Raw genomic sequence first — 17,467 nt, forward strand, 5'->3', positions numbered from 1 at the left:
CTGAAGTTCTGGCAACAAGCTGTGACCGCAGGCAGGAGCAGGTGCTGCGGGATTGGGAGAGCCGTCTGCCGTAAATACGGGAGTAGAGGAGCATTAAGACGTTAACCGTTCGCTTTCTGTGGATTAGTATCTTATCTACCTTTGTTTTGTACAAGTAATTTCTTGGTTTGAGAGAAATTCTTAGCCAAAGATGTCTGATAATCACACAGAAAACTTAAAAATGCACATGAAGGTTTTATAAAACTGGACTGGCCCAGTGGCAGGATGAACCCTGAGGCCCACAAAGCCCCACTTTCATTGTTTGTCAGATGGTTTGTGGTAATTTCAATTCAGGGGTGGAGGAAGCGTTCAGATTCCCATTTTAAAGTTACAATACAGCAATGTAAAAATACTCCATTACAAGTAAAAGTCCAGCGTGACGAATCCTACTTAATAAAAAATACAGAAGTATTTGCAGCAAAATGCAGTTAAAGTTTTAAAGCTGCTGCAGGTGCAGCTGGTTTCAACTACTTTAGGCCTATATATCTAGTTTATATACATGGACAGCAGCTAAATCTGGGGGGTCATCAGATGATTACAAGGAGGTGAAAGAAGAAAAAACAAAGCTGTTTTCTGTAATCTTTGACCTTTGGTGAGATATTGGATGATTTGAACATTTATTGAAATTAAACCATGTGAGAAGTTTAGAGGTTAAAAGCGCTATTGACAACAACTCAGACATCTGAAATGTGACCCTGACTGCATACTGCTTTTTGTGAGACGTAAGAGGATGAAAAGGTTGGAAACCACCGCTTTAATCTCAATATGTTGTACTTTGAAAGCCTGTTATATCATGTATTGGGTCAAATCTCCATCAATAAAGTAACTAAAGCTGTCAAATAAATGTAGGCTAATAGAAAAGTATAACATTTAACTCTAAAATGTGAAGTGGAAGTATAAAGTAACAGACTAAAATGGTGAATTATTGATTTGAAAGTAGATTGCCACACACGAGGTCAATAATTTTCTAATATTAGTGGTGTAAAGTAACCAAGTACATTTACTCAATTATTGTACTATCTATCTATCTATCTATCTATCTATCTATCTATCTGTCTCTGTCTGTCTGTCTGTCTGTCTGTCTGTCTGTCTATCTATCTTTCTATCTATCTATCTATCTATCTATCTATCTATCTATCTATCTATCTGTCTGTCTGTCTGTCTGTCTGTCTGTCTGTCTGTCTGTCTGTCTGTCTATCTATCTATCAGACAGCAAGAGTACTTGATGTGGATCCTCTTAGATCTCTCCTTGTCTTCTGTCCAACTACACTGCAGTGTATCTCCATGTTGCCTCGAGTGTCCGTTGGGACAAATTACAATGCATCGGCCCCCAGTGAAATATTCCCAGACCAGGAGATTGTTGTTGCTCCATCACTGCTCCCTCTGTTGCTGTTTTTTCCGTCTACAGACAGGGACATGGGATTGCTCCTTCTGCCCCAGCACTGGCAGAAGGAGAAGCTGCTGATCCCTCACAGAGAGGAGGAGAAAAAGAGACCTGTATTATATGTCAAAAATCTAAACAGGCTTTATTTTTCCTGTTAAAAAAAAGAAAAGAAACAGTAGCTCATGTTCCTTACTTTCACATAAACTCTCCTTTGTGCTCTGCACTTGCCTCCTCTCTGCCTTCTCTCGGCCAAAGAGCATCTCACAGAACTTCCTGTTCATGATCTGGTAGATTAAAGGGTTGATCATGCAGTGAGACTTGGCATTGCAGGGATCAAGGTGACCACAGGAGGAAGACTGGAGAAAAGACCGGGGTCTCAGAGTGGGACCAACCGTGACCTCACTCAGGCCTGAGCTGGGGTTCATGGCGGCAGCGTTACTCCACCTCTCCTCAAGATTGTAGTGAATTTGTCTATAATATTTTGTGACAGTCCAGTTGAGCAACAAGGGGGCGTCCAGGATCTTCAAAGGTGCTTGAGAATATGAGTCCATGCCACTGGACTCCACCACAGTCTGTAACAAGCTTTCTGCCTCTTAGTCATCTCTGAGATTCAAGGCAGAGATCAGAGACATAGTGGCATAAGGCATCCAGGCCAGCAGGAAGGTGGTGCACACCACTGCAGCCATCTAAAATAAACACATGGTTTATTTTTGCTGTGGGATATACATCAGGGAATTATAAAATCACTCTCAGTAGGCCCTGCCTTTGCAAGTCTCAAGACTTTGCTGGCATTACTGACAAAGGAAGATGGTATGGATGCCAAGGTCCGATTAGATCTGAAGACCTGCAAACAAGAGCAATAGTTAATGCTGTGTTGAGTGACAAAGAAAAAAAAAAAACATAAAACCGCCACCACATGCCACCAGATGATTCAGTGAGTCTATGAAACTCCACTGGAGGATGGAAAAACTATTCTCTCAAAATGTTTTTCCTTGTTTGGTTCTTTGATGGTGGTGGAGAGAGCTGTCTAACACTTTAGTGCAAAATCTCCCAGAGGTGTTCAATTGGGTTGAGATTTAGTGACAGTGAAGGCCACAGCATTTGATTTACATCATTTTCAAACCATTCAGTGACCCCTCCGGCCCAGTGGATGGAGGCTCTGTCATCCTGGAAGAGACCACTCCCATCACAATAGAAACGTTTTCATCACAGGCTTATACAGTATTCTCTGCCAATGTCACATTATGCTTTGCCCAGGCATGTTTGAGGATAGGCACAAAAACTACTTGGTTAGAATTAGGGAAAGATTTCTTCAAGAAAATCCATTGCTTTCTCTTTGACTCACATACATGATCGTTTTAAAACCCTGAAAATGTAATTTGATACTTTGCTGTACTGTACTTTGTCTTATATAACCAGCGCTGTGTGGTTACTCATTAGTGATTGACTGAGATGCTGCCCACTGTTGCACCTTGACATCTGTGATTGGAAGAGCAGGCAGTTTGGCTCACCAGCATTTCTAATTTTGATGCCAATATTGCATTACATTAAGCTGACGCTTTTATCCAAAGTGACTTACAACACACTGATGGCACAACATCGGGAGCAATTTTTTTTTTTTTAGGGTTCAGTGTCTTGCTCAAGGACACTTAGGCATGTGGACAGGAGGAGCTGGGGATTGAGCCATCAACCTTCTGATTAGTTTGCAACCCACTCTACCAACTGAGCTACAGCCTCCCTCCCAATATGCAACTCAGAGTGCTGCATGAACTGTTGTTCTGTGTTGCTGTGGTTTGATATAACCAGCTGGCCGCTGTGACTCTGAGGCACTCTGATTGGGAGCTGGCCAGGTTCAGCAGCTTGTATATTAATGAGTACATTAGGGACATGTTTGGCTTTCCTGTCGTTTGTTTGTTTGTCACTTGAGAGTTTATCTGTCCTTTTAGCTTTATGTTTGACCAGAAAATAGAGGTTAAATATCCTCGTCTTACCTGCAAAACATAACTCCAAGAAGTTGTTTGTTGTATCTATTTTTAACAGCGTTATAGGGCAGTGGTCTCACCTCTGGAACAACATTTTTCCTTAGTCATTTATTTGTGACCTAAATTTTTGAGCCTTTCAAATTCATTTCACAAAAAATGGTGATAACTTCATGAGATGAAATAATGACTTCATGCAGTGTTAAAGCATAAAAAAAAACAAAAGTGCAACTAGGGCTACAAACCCAGTGAAATAAAAAGACCGGCATATATGCCTTTCAGATAAATTTAAACTGGTGATGCTCATCAGGTTCCAAGAATCTAATTTGAACTGTATGACATATATTAAATTAAAAGGCAGAAGTAAATAAAAAGGGTAGATTTATGTAATCCTAACCCTGTTTACAAAAGCTCTGCTGAGAGCTAAATTAACATTGTTAGTTTTGGTTATTACAATCATGCAAACATCTACTGCATGCATGCTGGTAAATGTATGGGTTGAAAGAAAAAGCGCAGCAGTAGAAGTTCTCTAAACTTCTAAATAAAAGTATGATCTTTTTTTCCTCAACTCCATCAGTGAACCACTCAAATTGCCACAGGAACCACTTTTAGGTTGTGACCCACCAGTTGAGAAACACTGCTTTAAGATGCATATTCTTAAATAAGGTCATAAAACTGTCACAAACTTACTGCCACACATTGAATCTCAGGGAGAGTTGCAACTTTCATCTTCAACACAAAATGAATTTAAAAAAGTGACTAATGCATTAAAACAAAATACAGACTACAGGCAGAGCTGCCAAATCCTCCATTTTATGTTACAACGGAGCAGTTGTCCTTACTGTCAGCAGGATGGCCAGATATGAAGTGATGATGATGAGTGCAGGAACTCCGAAGCACAATGTCAAGACGAAGAAAATATAGATTCTGTCACTTATAGACGACCTCATTCTCCACCTTGAAACAGTGACATTGGTAGACTGGTTTTCATTCACATGTCTGTCTGTAAATCAGAGAACAACACAGTCATCTGCAGACATTTGTACAGGTGAAGAAAAATTAATCCCTGGATTACCAGTTGATGGTGCAGCTAATCCCATATGGTTCTGGTCCTTAACTTCCAAAACCAAAAGCAGGCAGTAAGGCCCAGACCGAAGAGTAAACCCACACCAGAGCAATGGCCAGGGACACATGGCACCTCTCAATCCATTGACCTAGAGAAGCAAGAAGCATGAAAACCACCTCGCGACTATCAAAGCAATGTATGTGTGTAAAAGGAAAATTAACACTTGGGAAATCTTGACATTTCAGACACAGATTTAATTGCCCTGTTAGTGTTACCCAACCAATCACCTGTTGATTCATGAGTGAGTCATTATCTAAATCAATACACTAAAGAAGGGTCTTTTACAGACTTAAATAAGAATGTAAAGTTTTGTGTAAAATCTGTGTAGCCTTGGAAACGAGAGAGGTGGATTTAGACCTCAGTCATATCTGGGTTGTACATTTTAGGTTTGTTTGAGTATATAATCTCAGATTTACCATATCTTAAGCAGCAGATCTTCAGGCAACGGTCCAGGGAGATGAGACAGGTGGTGAACAGAGAGCCGATGCCAAACACAAAGCACTGAATGCCATACCAGAGGCACCCTGCTTCCCCAAACACCCAGGCGTGACACAGGCTGGCAGAGCAGAGGGAGAAGAAGAGCTTCAGTCCTGGCACTTAATCGATCATCAGCTTCTGTCTTTGACTAACTAGATGTCTGTATTTAACACACAGTGTTATCAGCCTGAGTTCATGCCTTGCTGCTTGCTGGAAATAACAAACATTTATATACCTGGAAATAATGAAAAATGGCGCTCCCAAGAGGCTGAAACCAAAATCGCAGAGAGCCAGATTGATGGTCAAGAGCTCTGGAGGGCTGAGATTCTTTCTTTTCTGCAGTGGACTAACAGCACTGTGCCATTCCCCAGCGCTGAGGTGACACCAGGAGACAGGGGAAAATGAAGAACATCAATGCAGCTAAAAGTTTTAAATGAGAAAAATAGGAATTGTTTCAAGAATGATAATAAAGATAATTTTTCATTAAGTAGCAACTCGGGATGGATGGATGGATAGATAGATAGATAGATAGGACATGGAGATAGTCTGACCTGTGAAGATTAGGAAGACAGCAACAGCCAGGTCTGCAGAAGGGGACAGCTGGGAGACGAACAGTGGCTGGACGAACGAGGGGACAAACCCGGAGTCTGTGTGTGAGCCATTACCTCCCATTGATGCACTGCACTGATCCCAAGAGATACAACTCAATTCCCCTCAAGGTCTTTTTCAAATGTCTCATTTCCAAGAATGGCTGACTGATGAGCGTAAATACATATAGACAGAAAACCTGAAAGCATAATGCCTGCCGGCCTGGAGGCAGGAAAGCATGCTCATTTCTCTCTCATCTCTTTGAGTTCGTTGGAGGCAAATACTTCTTCTGACATCGCAAATGAATGAGTTACAAAAAAAATACCATCTTTTCAAAAGATGCTTATAAATAAATGTAACTGACTCTTCTTGTGGCAAGTTTCTAAGTAATTTGCAGCTATAGAGGGAAAACTGCACATTTCATCTCACTTCCTGCTGATTGGTAATGATTCACAGTCATAATAATAACTGCTGTTTGTCAAAGTGTAGAAAAAAGCTGTGAATCATACTCGTGTTTATTTTTATATTTCAAAAACTGTTATTCAAAGGGAAAAATGTATATTTTATTTCACATGAATGAAGCATAAAAACTGTAAAACAAAGATGCTCTTGTCAAGCATTTGCCCCTTCAGGGCTTTTACATTCAGAAAAATCATCATTTTCTGATGCCCCCAGCAGAGGGTCAGTCTCATGAGTGACACAGGGGTCAACAGGCTAATAAGGTCAGTGAGAACAGCCAAATCAGGACAACAGACAATAAAAATTCATGGATTCCTCTCTAAAATCTGTTTCTTAAAAATGTCTCACCTTATTCTCTCTTTATGAAGCAAACAGGAAAACATTTTACAATCAGGCTAAAACAAGCATCTCAGCTCACGTTTTCTCTTGTCCGTCTATTTTTCCTCTCTGTTCGTCTGTCAGCTTTTCTTCACTGCAAATATCCTCTTATATTTTCCTTCAATCTCTGAAGTCTGAAGCATCTTCTGTAAATCCATGTAGCATTCCTCTGACGAGCTGGAGAGAAAATGTCCTGCGAAATAATTTGGCTTAGAAATGATCAGTGGGAGGGACGCCAACCAAGAGACAAAGACAGATAGCGGCGGATATTTCAGGGTCTTAAACCTCTTTTCTTCCTTTTTAATCCCCTCCTCTGACCGTTGTTTTCTTCCACTGATAGATTTTCCTGAATTCACACTTCAGTTTAGAAAATTTAAACAAAGATTGATAGGTCAGAAAATACTGCAGGCTTCAAACTGAGCTTTGGTGTCTGATCTTCAATTTGGATTTAATTAAAGTAATGCCATTTCTGATATTTAACTTAACACACACAGCATCTAACTGATGTTAAGTCTGAGCTCTGGAAACTTTATCCAATCACTGAATGACCAGTGTTATAGCGCATCCTGTATGTGTCAGAGCAGTGTCCCAGAATAAATCCTTCTCTTTTAAACTTAATCTCATCCATCATGATCAGTAATACAAACACATCACTTAGTTTGAGAGACTTTTTCTTCCACTAAAATCAGCAGACCTTCTAATACTTTTGTACTCTTTGTTTTATAAGGAATAATATATAAGGAGTATATATTCTTCTTAAATCAGGCTGTTGTTACACCTAAAGTATGCAAAAAAAAAACCTTCTAAAATGTATCAGTGTATGATTTTCAACTATATTTGGCCTCAGGAACATTCCTCTTTAGTGTCCAGCAGTAATTCTGCCAACACAGAGGGGTTGCATTATCCCAGTTACCACTTTTCCATGTTCACTTGAGCATACACAAAACAACATAAAATAAAACTATGGGTGATAAAGGAATTATGAAAAAAAATATATATATATAGAATCAGTGCACAAAAATACATAAGCAGCTTTTTTTTTTTTGGACAAAAGTTTTGTAGATCAGAGATATCAATACAGATGGATCATTGAGAAAAGTTTCAAAAATAACCCATTACTGTATATCACCAGAAGGTTTGCTTCCTAAAAAGCTGCAAATCGAAGAGTAGACTTCTGTAAACTTGTGTTAGCCATGCTACAGCTCTGCCCTGACAGACCAGATCTTGAACAGGTCCAAAGAGGGAGGGGAAATTTTAAAAATTTAAATAAAAAGATCATGCAATGCCTTTTCAGGGCTGGTGCAGGAATTCATTCAAGTCCCACATAATAAAGAGTCCAGGCAATTAAACCACTGTCATTGTATTCCCACAGGAGGAAATTGATCAGGTAATTGGATAGAAAACTTTTAACCATTTGCCCGAGTCACTGACCCACGGCAGAACCCATCCCCAAATATCAGCGGTAATCCCACCGGAGCCATTTCTATTTCAAGTCATTCTTTGCAATGACACAAAGAGGAGAACTGAGGCGTAATTCTCACAAACAAAGGACTTTATTCCACCACTGACTGTAGCACCTTAGCACTACAGACAGGCAAAGACTCTCACACCTTCACTCCATCAAACACAAGAACAGAACTTAATAAAAAAAATAATTGGTCACCAATTTAAATCTTTCATTTGCTCTATGTGGGACTTTTCCTCAGGTGTATAATTTGGGTCGACAAGCTGATGGAAACGGGCAGAGTCATAGATGGTACAACATCTTATTATACATTCATAACTCTGGATTCAGGAGAATGTGGGTAATGTGACACAGGGCAGTGACCATCATCAGCTGGTTGGTTTACTCCTTGGTAGCCATGTGTGCCATCAGGTCGCACACACGGTTGCTGTAGGCGAACTCGTTGTCGTACCTGGTAGAGGAAAAAAAAAAAAAAAAAAAAAAAAAAAAGTCAATATGTATTACTGGGAATAGATGTGAGGACATGAAAGTAATCAATGCTGAAGGCGCACCATGAGACCAGCTTGACAAAGTGGTCGTTGAGGGCGATGCCAGCGCCAGCATCAAAGATGGAGGAGTGGGTATCACCATTGAAGTCTGTGGAGACGACCTGCAGGAGAGTGAAGAGAGTGTCACATTAACAAGCAGACCAATCGACAAAACCAAAACGATCGGAGACCGCTCAGATCATACCTGGTGTTCTGTGTATCCCAGATAGCCCTTCATGGGTCCTTCAGCTGCAGCCTTCACGACCTTCTTGATGTCATCGTATTTGGCCTGTAAAGAAAATACATTTTGTTTGTATTTTAAAAGAAAAACACAGGAAAAAAGTACTGTAGACATGAAGTAACACGTTAGAATCAAAGTTTAATTTACTATTACAAACATTTATACTGAACATATTAAATGATAATCCTGGTGTTCTGTATTTTTGTAAATCCTCTAAAATCCTCATGAAACAACCAAAACCAACAGCCGTCCATCAGTACCTTCTTATTTCACTACTCCTGTCTTTTCCTTCAAGATGTAACATAATCCTTTACATACGATTTTTTACAATTTTATTGTTTAATTTTAGTTTTGCTTTTACATGTAATGATGATGCAACATAATGTGCTACAAGCATTGTGCCAAAAAAACAAAAGATGAGATGAATGTGAGATGTAGGTTAATATAATGTGTGATGTGTTTGTGAGGCTGACCAGTTTCCTTTTACAGAAAAGAAAAAACAAAAAGATATGTACAATAAGTTTTAACAAAATGAAAAAAGAAGCAGACAGATGTGTATTAAAAGGGGTCTAGGTGAAATAAACTACATGGCCTCATCACCATGAACATGAAGCTCTACGGTAAAGAGGAATAAGTTTGCCTACATTGGAAATACTTGGTGGTGGGAAAAATTCACAGTTGGTTTTAGCTTATTCATGGAATTTGTTGACAGTAAAAACTTACTCATCAGCTAAAATTAATTTCAGTAAATTTGCATGACTCACGGGTTTCTCCAAACGGACTGTCAGGTCAACCACTGACACGTTGGGGGTGGGGACACGAAAGGCCATGCCGGTCAGCTTGCTGTAAAATATATATGCATGTTTTTTAAATAAACAAAACATTAGATTTTAATGATGAATTTGTCACTTTTCTGGTATTGCAAAGATATATTCAGTTAAGTATTGAAAGGTCTTTTTTTATATATATATACATATATATATATATATATTTAATTGAATGAAATCTATTGTCCAGAATACAACTTCTATATAAAGTCATGATGTTACACACTCTGGTACAGTAGGTGGCAGCATGCACCCTTAACACTGGTTTGTAGTCAGCCAGAAAAACAAAAGAAGTAAAGTAGTGTGTTTTTGACAACTGACCCGTTGAGCTCGGGGATGACCTTGCCAACAGCTTTGGCAGCACCAGTAGAAGCGGGGATGATGTTCTGACTGGCACCGCGGCCGTCCCTCCACAGTTTGCCAGAGGGACCATCCACTGTCTTTTGGGTGGCAGTGATGGCGTGAACTGTACTCTGATGGACAAAGACCAAGAGACAAAAGGAGGATGATTAAATGTTGATCAACCCTCTCACCACTAAATTGTTCTCGGGTGGAGTGTTTTGAGTCTGACCATCAGGCCCTCAATGATGCCGAAGTTGTCATTGATGACTTTGGCCAGGGGAGCCAGGCAGTTGGTTGTGCAGGAAGCGTTGCTATGGAGAAAGAAACCGCATCAGTTAACTTCATTTTCAAAATAAAAGGCTTTTTCTGTCACACTATGATTTTTTTTTTATGACCAATGCATGATCAGTGAAGAAATTTGCAGATTATAGATATTCAATAATAATGTTCTAATAATTGTACGATTTTCAAACAGCTTTTGGATAATCTTTTTGGTACTGAAAACTTCAGAATTTCCATTTTACCACTCAAAAATAACCAATCTATGACACACTTTCTGATTCTTACCTGACAACCGTGAGGGAGTTGTCGTACTTTTCGTGGTTGACACCCATAACAAACATGGGGGCATCAGCGCTGGGTGCAGAGATGATGACTCTCTTGGCACCGCCCTTCAAGTGAGTCTGCACGTTGTGTTGAAATCATATTAAAATCTTCCTTTTTGCACATCAAATACACTATATAACCAAATTATTTTTAAGGGTTTGGGACTGGATTGAGTACGTACAGAGGCCTTCTCAATGGTGGTGAACACACCAGTGGACTCCACCACATACTGGGCACCAGCGTCACCCCATTTGATATTGGCGGGGTCCCTCCTGCAGAAAAAAATTAAATAAAAATAGAGCAAAAGAGGGTAAGAGTTTGTCTTTTTTGATAATGTGTATCTTGGAATTAAACTGACACGTTCTGCATTAGACAAATTAATGGTTTATGAACAATAGACGGCAGGTGAACTAACTCGTGGAAAACTGTGATTTTCTGTCCATCGATGACCAGCTTGTCTCCCTCAATCTTGACCTCGCCCTTGAAGCGGCCGTGGGTTGAGTCATACTTGAACATGTAGACCTAAAAGATGAGATGAGATAAGATAAGAGGAACTCCTGAGACAGATTTCTCTAAAATAACAACAGCTGAAAAGGGCAGAGGAGATAATATTTGAAACGAATTTGCATATAAACAGGAATAGTGTGCCTCTGACTCCAAAAACCTTCATTACAAACTGTGAACTCATTGCACTCTTCATCTTGATGGAAATCACAAACATCTATTTTACATTCATCACATTCTTGCATGACTCATTCTCCAGAGACATGACAAGACCCTGAAAGCAATGAAAAAGCCACACATGCGTCACTCGTGATTCAGCAGCACCTTACTGATGTCTGGTGACAATTTCAAACCTTTCTCCTAAACCAATACTCTTGTCTTACCATGTACTCTAGGTCGATGAATGGGTCATTGATGGCCACAATCTCCACTTTCTTGGAGCTGAAAGCAGCACGGGTCACCAGACGACCAATGCGGCCGAATCTGAAAAGGAAACAGTTGTTTCTAAGTCTGGCCTCTAGATGGCGATGTGACACCGTGCAAGTCTGACCACATTCATGTCTCAGAGTTTCAGTGAAATAAAGGTCTACATACTTAAAAGAAGCTGAAAAACATTCATTAAGTAATATGCAGTTTTTGACATTCAATTGTTCCTCAGAAGAACCTACTTCACTGTAAGTGTCTAACTTTCTCCTTTGTGTGGGAAACAAACACCTCAGGAGACCTGAAACCAGTTGAAGAAAGGGCAAAGTTCATGAGGAGGGGCCGAGGGAGGTGCCTACTACACAGCTTATGGCTGCACAGCTCTCGCACTTTCCTCTCTGGGGGCTAAAGTCAAAATCAACCTCCACCAGTGTGGCAATCCTAGTGACGACACTGCACTGTTTGATCAGTGGACAGGTTACTATTTAACCACAGGTCCAAAATCTTGGCAGATACCCTTTGTCCTCAGACTGTGTGCGTGTGCGTTGCATAAAGAACAGATTCATGAAACAAGCACGTAGACTTTAACGTCAGATTATGTGTGTCCTAACTAACGTTTCATTGATTTGTTGTACTCGCTTCAGACAGCAGAAAAACAATCACCTGTCGAATGACCCTCATGTCAAAAGCACTGCCCACATTGTTATCTCCCGAAGGACTAAGGTTCAAAGTTCAAGAAAAACATGAGAACAGGTGGGTGACGGTCAATAGGTTAATGGCCTTCATTTAAAAAAAGAACACTGTTCCTGCTTTAGCTGCTGTACGGTGTCACTATTATCAGCCAGTCTGCAGTTTGCCCTACTTTTCAGAGCACAGTGTCAAAACAGTCAACGAAGTGGAGTCATCTGGTATCCTCAGCTGAATACCAGCTGGGATCAGCATGAGCAGGTTGGTCGTTCCTCTATACTGAGGGTCATGAATGCTGTGGATTCTAATGAAGAAGTAGCTTACAGTGTCGAAACACTCAAACTTCAAAAGTAAAATGAACTGAACTGCAGACTGGCACCTAAGATTCAGCATGTTTTTAGTTTTCAATTCATTCACATATCTTACTGCACAGTCAGACCATCAGATTCCTTTAGGGTCCATTCGATACATTTTCATCTTGATACAAAAGGCACAGTTTTGTGAATTCAAACATATATTTACACATGAACATCTTTAACTCTCAACTACAATGTTGACTGTTAGACAACTCAAATAAATACTTGTTATACATCTTTTCTAGTTTCCTCTCTTTATATTTTGTAGTTTCTTTTTATTTGACGTTTTTAATTCATCATCCCTTTAAGAGATGCCTTTGTACAATCTTTTATTCCTACCTACTGATACCTGCACACGTTTTTGGTCATGTACATCTGAGTGAGCATATGTGAATACCTTGTGTACACGTCTTGCATTATGATTTTAAAAAAAATAAAAGGGAATAGAGTGTGTATTTTGAAACCTGAACCAAGACAGTCATTTTAGTAAATGAGTGTTAAATGCTCCCCATGTGCCCAGATGAGAGGGGTGTGGCACTGTGAGTTAAGTGCAAAATGCAGTGTGTTACAATTTGGTTAATTTAGGGATAATCTGGGTTCATGGTTTAAATGAGGGGATGGCAATGATCTCTTACCCATTGATACCGACTTTCACCATTTTGCCTGGGTTGGTTTAGTCCTCTGGAGGGAAACATGAGAGAAGAAGAAAAATAATATTCACTGTTAAATATTGATATGGCAACATTTCTGAATCCATATATTAGCTTTCACTTTATCACAGACAGTAGATGGTGCACCGATATAAACAAAGACTTAAAACACAACATGCAAAAGCACGAATAAAGCTATCTGTGAACACGGTCCACAAAACTTTCAGTTCAAATCTGCAGGCTTTTTTCCTCGAAGTTACAACACCAGAACTTTTCCTGCAAGTGTAGACATAACCAACAAAATCTAAATTTTATACGTAGCTAGACTCAGTCTGACAAAGTGAATTTCTATCCACATGTGCATTAAAATGAGGCTCAGTGGAGCTCGTGCAGACTGTCCCCAGATGATCGAAGTCATGCAGCCTGAAGCTGCTGAAGCCCTGCAGCTTCCTGTCGATCTCTGGCGCAAGGCATTAAATTATTTTAGATATTTACCGTTTGTGAGAAGCCTCTGTCTGTCTTGCGACTCCGGGTGTGAGTGGGGAAGAACAAAGTTTAGCTGTGTTTTTATGATTGACCGGAGTTTAAGACCACGCCCCCTCAGGGGTCAGCCCTCCTCACCCCGCCCACTCTGAATGTCAAGGTCGTCTGCTCCACAGAGGCATGCAGAAAGGCCCCTGCATCAGAGAAGCTTCTGTCTTATCATCCCATTTCTGCTGCTAATTATAGGCTTTAAAATACGTGAGTAAAATTTACTTAATTTCCATCAAGCCTGTTTTGTGCTTCTACCTTTAAGAGGTCTAGATATAGACACCAAGACATTACAGTACTCAGATAGTGCATTGAAAAAAGAGAGGGGTCCCTCGCTGACCTTCTCAGTAAGTACAGACACACAGAGGGAGCAAATGAGAGATCAAATCGCTGTCTTCCTGACTCTGACATTTAATGTCCAAAGACCATGACCCTAATTCGACTACTCTTTTTTTTTCTGCTGTCCCATCCCTTCAAGAGGTGAGCCTGAGTTACTGAACATGAACACATGATTGCTGCGCATGTGCAGAGGAATCTGTCTGGTTTCATGTACACAGTGAACTTGTTACTTTGCCAGGTTAATACATTACATTTCATTTAGCTGACGCTTTTATCCAAAGCGACTTACAATAAGAAATAATAATACGAAAATACGAAAATAATCTAATGATACACAAGTTATTTTGTATGAATAAAAGTGCTCCTCACGAGGTCCCATTAAAGCATCATGCTGCTGCAAGATTAACTAGCTTCACTTTTCTTCCCCGCACATGAAATATGAAAAAATATGACAAGGCCTAGCCATGTCAGTTTATTTTTTTGATTTTATTTTATTTTTCTGGCAATAATGTTGACAGAGGAAAATGAAGCACTCCAGAGGCTATTAAAATTTGTTAAATCTTAATATTCAGCTGGTCTAATATCATATACACTGGGCCTCAGCAGTCAGTCCAGAGACAGTGAATCGAAACCTCAGCCATATCATGGCATCTTCTCACCATGGCAGACCTTAAACATTCAACACCTTATAGATATAATTAGACAAAGTATAATATTTAGTATTTGCATTTTCTGCCTCAGCAGTTCATGTATTCATATATAAGTTGCAGCAGGCTGCAGACATGTTGCTCTGCACTAAAGCTGGGCAGCGATGGTTTATTTTATGGCTGCTGACCAATAGTCCAGACATAGCTGAACTACCACAACCCTAAGTGCATACATGCCAATGGTGGCCTCTGCTTTGCAGCTTAAGGTCAAAGAGGGGAAGTAAAGGTCAGGCTAAGATTAGACACCGGCTGGCTAGTCAACACTTGGGCCATGTTATACTCTCAGTACTGTAAATGCTGCCTCATAGAGATCATATGTTCTTTCTATATCACAACAGTTAAACTCTTCCCACTGTAAAGAGGAAAGTGACCGGCCATGGAATAAAATATCTTACAAAATGATTATTTTACTTCAGTTAAAAGGTCACTGCAAGGTGGTAGCTGAGAAACGTTTTAAAACAATATTTATTTAACTTATTTGCCTAATGTAAATATGTTAATTTCAGTTAATTAGAAAGTACTCCAACAGCAATAGTATGCAAACTGCACAGTCTCCACTTTTCTGATCTGTGTACAATCATGTACGAAACAGAGGTCTTCAAATACACTTATAGAACTTGTATCCGGTAATAATGTTCAGTACAAAGTCCAGATGGCAGCTATAGTGCAAGGTAATAAACAGATGAAAAAAGATAGACTTCTACTGCCATCTTGTGTCGTTGTACAAAACCACATCTAATTTCATTTTTATGTTAATCTTCAAAATTCAACCAAAATATTATCAAATTATTCAACTCTGCTGAGTATGTAAGTGTTTACATATCAAATATTTTCAGATGATCAAGAATTGTGCATGATGACCAAAATTAAAACTGCAAGCAGAGATATGTGTGCCCTGACGTGCTACATGTCGGGGATCCAGCGGGTCGAGGCCGCCGGCTCCCCGACGTGCAGCACACGAGGGTCGGCATATTCCCGCTTGCAGTTTTAGAAATTTTTTTTTCTTAAACTCGTTTTTTATTCTTCTTAAAAAAATTACCTTTTTTTTTGGGCAGCTTTAACATCTTCAAAAACTCATGAAAGTTGGTGCCTGACGCATGTGCAAAGTTTCGTGAGGTTTGGAGCATCGTTTGACCTTAAACATCAACTTCCTGTGTCACGGTGAAACATCAAACTTAGTCGCATTACCCTGACTATACTATATACAAAAATGACTTTTGGGTCACTTTTTGGACAACATGCTGTAGTATGACTTTTTAGAGTACGACCTTTTTCTTAACTGACATGCTTGATTCAGGTGGGGATCAAACCCAATTACTTCTAACTGAGGCAACTGCTCTAACCACTGCTCCACTGTGTCCCACTATAGCATGTCATCCAAAATGTGGAAAAAAAAGTCATAAAGGCATGTCATCCAAATTATGAAAAAATAAGTCATACTATAGCATGTCCTCAAAAGCACAAAAAAAAGTCACTGCATTACAGGCAAAGTGGTGCAGTGGTTAGTGCTGGTGCCTCTCAGTCAGAAGGTCATTGGTTTGATTCCTGCTGGAGCCATGCATGTCATGTTGTCTAAAGTATATATATATATATAAAAAAAAACCTCATCCAATAGCATGTAGTTGAATTTCCAGGTTCTAACAATTTCAAATTTTTGACTTTTTTCGTACTATAACATGTTGCCCAAAAAAGTCAAAAATTTGAAATTGTTGGAAATTTTAGAACCTGGATATTTTGAAATTCAACTACATGCTATTGGATGAGGTTTTTTTTATACTTCAGACAAGATTAAATTTTTTAGACCTGCGATGCATGGCTCCAGCAGGAATCAAATCAATGACCACCTGACTAAGAGGTACCAGCACCAACCACTGCACCACTTGCCTTTGATGCTATTATTTTCTTTTGTCCTTTTGAGGACATGCTATAGTATGACTTTTATTTCATATTTTATACTATTTTCATACCACAGCATGTTGTCCGAAATATGAAGTCAAAAAAAATATTTAAAAAAATTATACTTTAGACAACATGACTAACCACTGCACCACTGTGCTTGTGATGCTCTTACTTTCTTTTGTCTTTTATTTCATATTTTGGAAGACAATGCATTCATACTATAGCATGTTGTCCAAAATGTGACAAAAAAAACTCATAATATAGCATGTTGTCCAAAATATTAAACAAAAGTCATACTATAGCATGATATGAAAAAAAAACGTGATTGCCAACTTTCATGAGTTTTTGAATATGATAAAGCCGCCAAAAATGCAGTTCTTTGCGGAGAAAAATAAGGAACGAGAATAATAATCCCTTGGATAACAATAGGGCTTTTGCACCATCGGTGCTCAGGCCCTAATAATGTGCTCTGTACAGATGAATCAAAGGTAGAGTTGTTTGACTACAGTAACAGTAGACATGTTTGATGCAGCTCAAAACAGCCTCTCAGGAGAAGAACCTCATATCAACTTTGAAGCACAGTGGTGAAAATGTTATGGTTTAGGGTTGCTTCACCGCCTGAGGGATTGCATGGCAGCTTGCGGCCATTTATTCAACTATGAATTCTCCACCATATCGAAAACGGCTTGAAAATATTGTGAGGTCATCTGTCAGACAGCCGACATTGAACCGGGAATGGACTTTTCAACAGGATGACCATCCTCAACACCCAGCAAGTTTACCAAGAAATGACTCAGAAAGAAGAAATGGAGGGTTAGGAGATGACAGTAAAGACGGCTTAGTCCCAAGTGAATTGCAACACATTAGAAACCGTAAAATACACAAAATGAGCTAAAGTTGAGCATCCTAACCCTACACAGCAAAAAAAGATTA

The 17,467-nt window shown here is 39.5% G+C and overlaps 2 protein-coding genes across 2 annotated transcripts; both read right to left on the reverse strand.

Annotated features, from left to right (window-relative positions):
• Positions 1-195: 195 nt before the first annotated feature.
• opn9 (opsin 9) lies at positions 196-7,877 on the reverse strand. Its single transcript, XM_069138438.1, is given in 10 exon segments — positions 196-2,109; positions 2,187-2,267; positions 4,245-4,359; positions 4,478-4,616; positions 4,945-5,084; positions 5,241-5,346; positions 5,349-5,378; positions 5,557-5,623; positions 6,471-6,499; positions 7,862-7,877. Coding segments are annotated over 10 exon segments (816 nt in total). The 3' UTR covers positions 196-2,016.
• Positions 7,878-7,964: 87 nt separating this feature from the next.
• On the reverse strand, positions 7,965-13,652 carry gapdh (glyceraldehyde-3-phosphate dehydrogenase). The gene is made up of 12 exons (XM_069142500.1): positions 13,554-13,652; positions 13,044-13,089; positions 11,326-11,425; positions 10,854-10,960; positions 10,620-10,710; positions 10,400-10,515; positions 10,062-10,143; positions 9,812-9,963; positions 9,428-9,506; positions 8,628-8,711; positions 8,447-8,544; positions 7,965-8,346 (listed from the first exon to the last, which is right to left on the reverse strand). The coding sequence occupies exons 2-12, from the start codon at positions 13,064-13,066 to the stop codon at positions 8,277-8,279; spliced, it is 1,002 nt and encodes a 333-aa protein (XP_068998601.1). The 5' UTR covers positions 13,067-13,089; positions 13,554-13,652; the 3' UTR covers positions 7,965-8,276.
• Positions 13,653-17,467: the final 3,815 nt, after the last annotated feature.

The sequence above is a fragment of the Embiotoca jacksoni genome, unplaced genomic scaffold (assembly GCF_022577435.1).
Source record: "Embiotoca jacksoni isolate LCO1_2020_lvr unplaced genomic scaffold, fEmbJac1.0.p SCAF_11, whole genome shotgun sequence".
Classification (NCBI taxonomy): Eukaryota; Metazoa; Chordata; class Actinopteri; family Embiotocidae; genus Embiotoca; species Embiotoca jacksoni.

What these genes read in the sequence shown, in the direction of transcription:
- gapdh (XM_069142500.1), bottom strand. Translation starts at nt 13,066, where the DNA reads ATGGTGAAAGTCGGTATCAATGG. An exon ending in GTGAAAGTCGGTATCAATGG is followed by an intron (nt 11,426 to 13,043) that starts GTAAGAGATCAT and finishes TTTCCTTTTCAG; the next exon opens with ATTCGGCCGCATTGGTCGTC. An exon ending in TGGGATACACAGAACACCAG is followed by an intron (nt 8,545 to 8,627) that starts GTATGATCTGAG and finishes ACTCTCCTGCAG; the next exon opens with GTCGTCTCCACAGACTTCAA.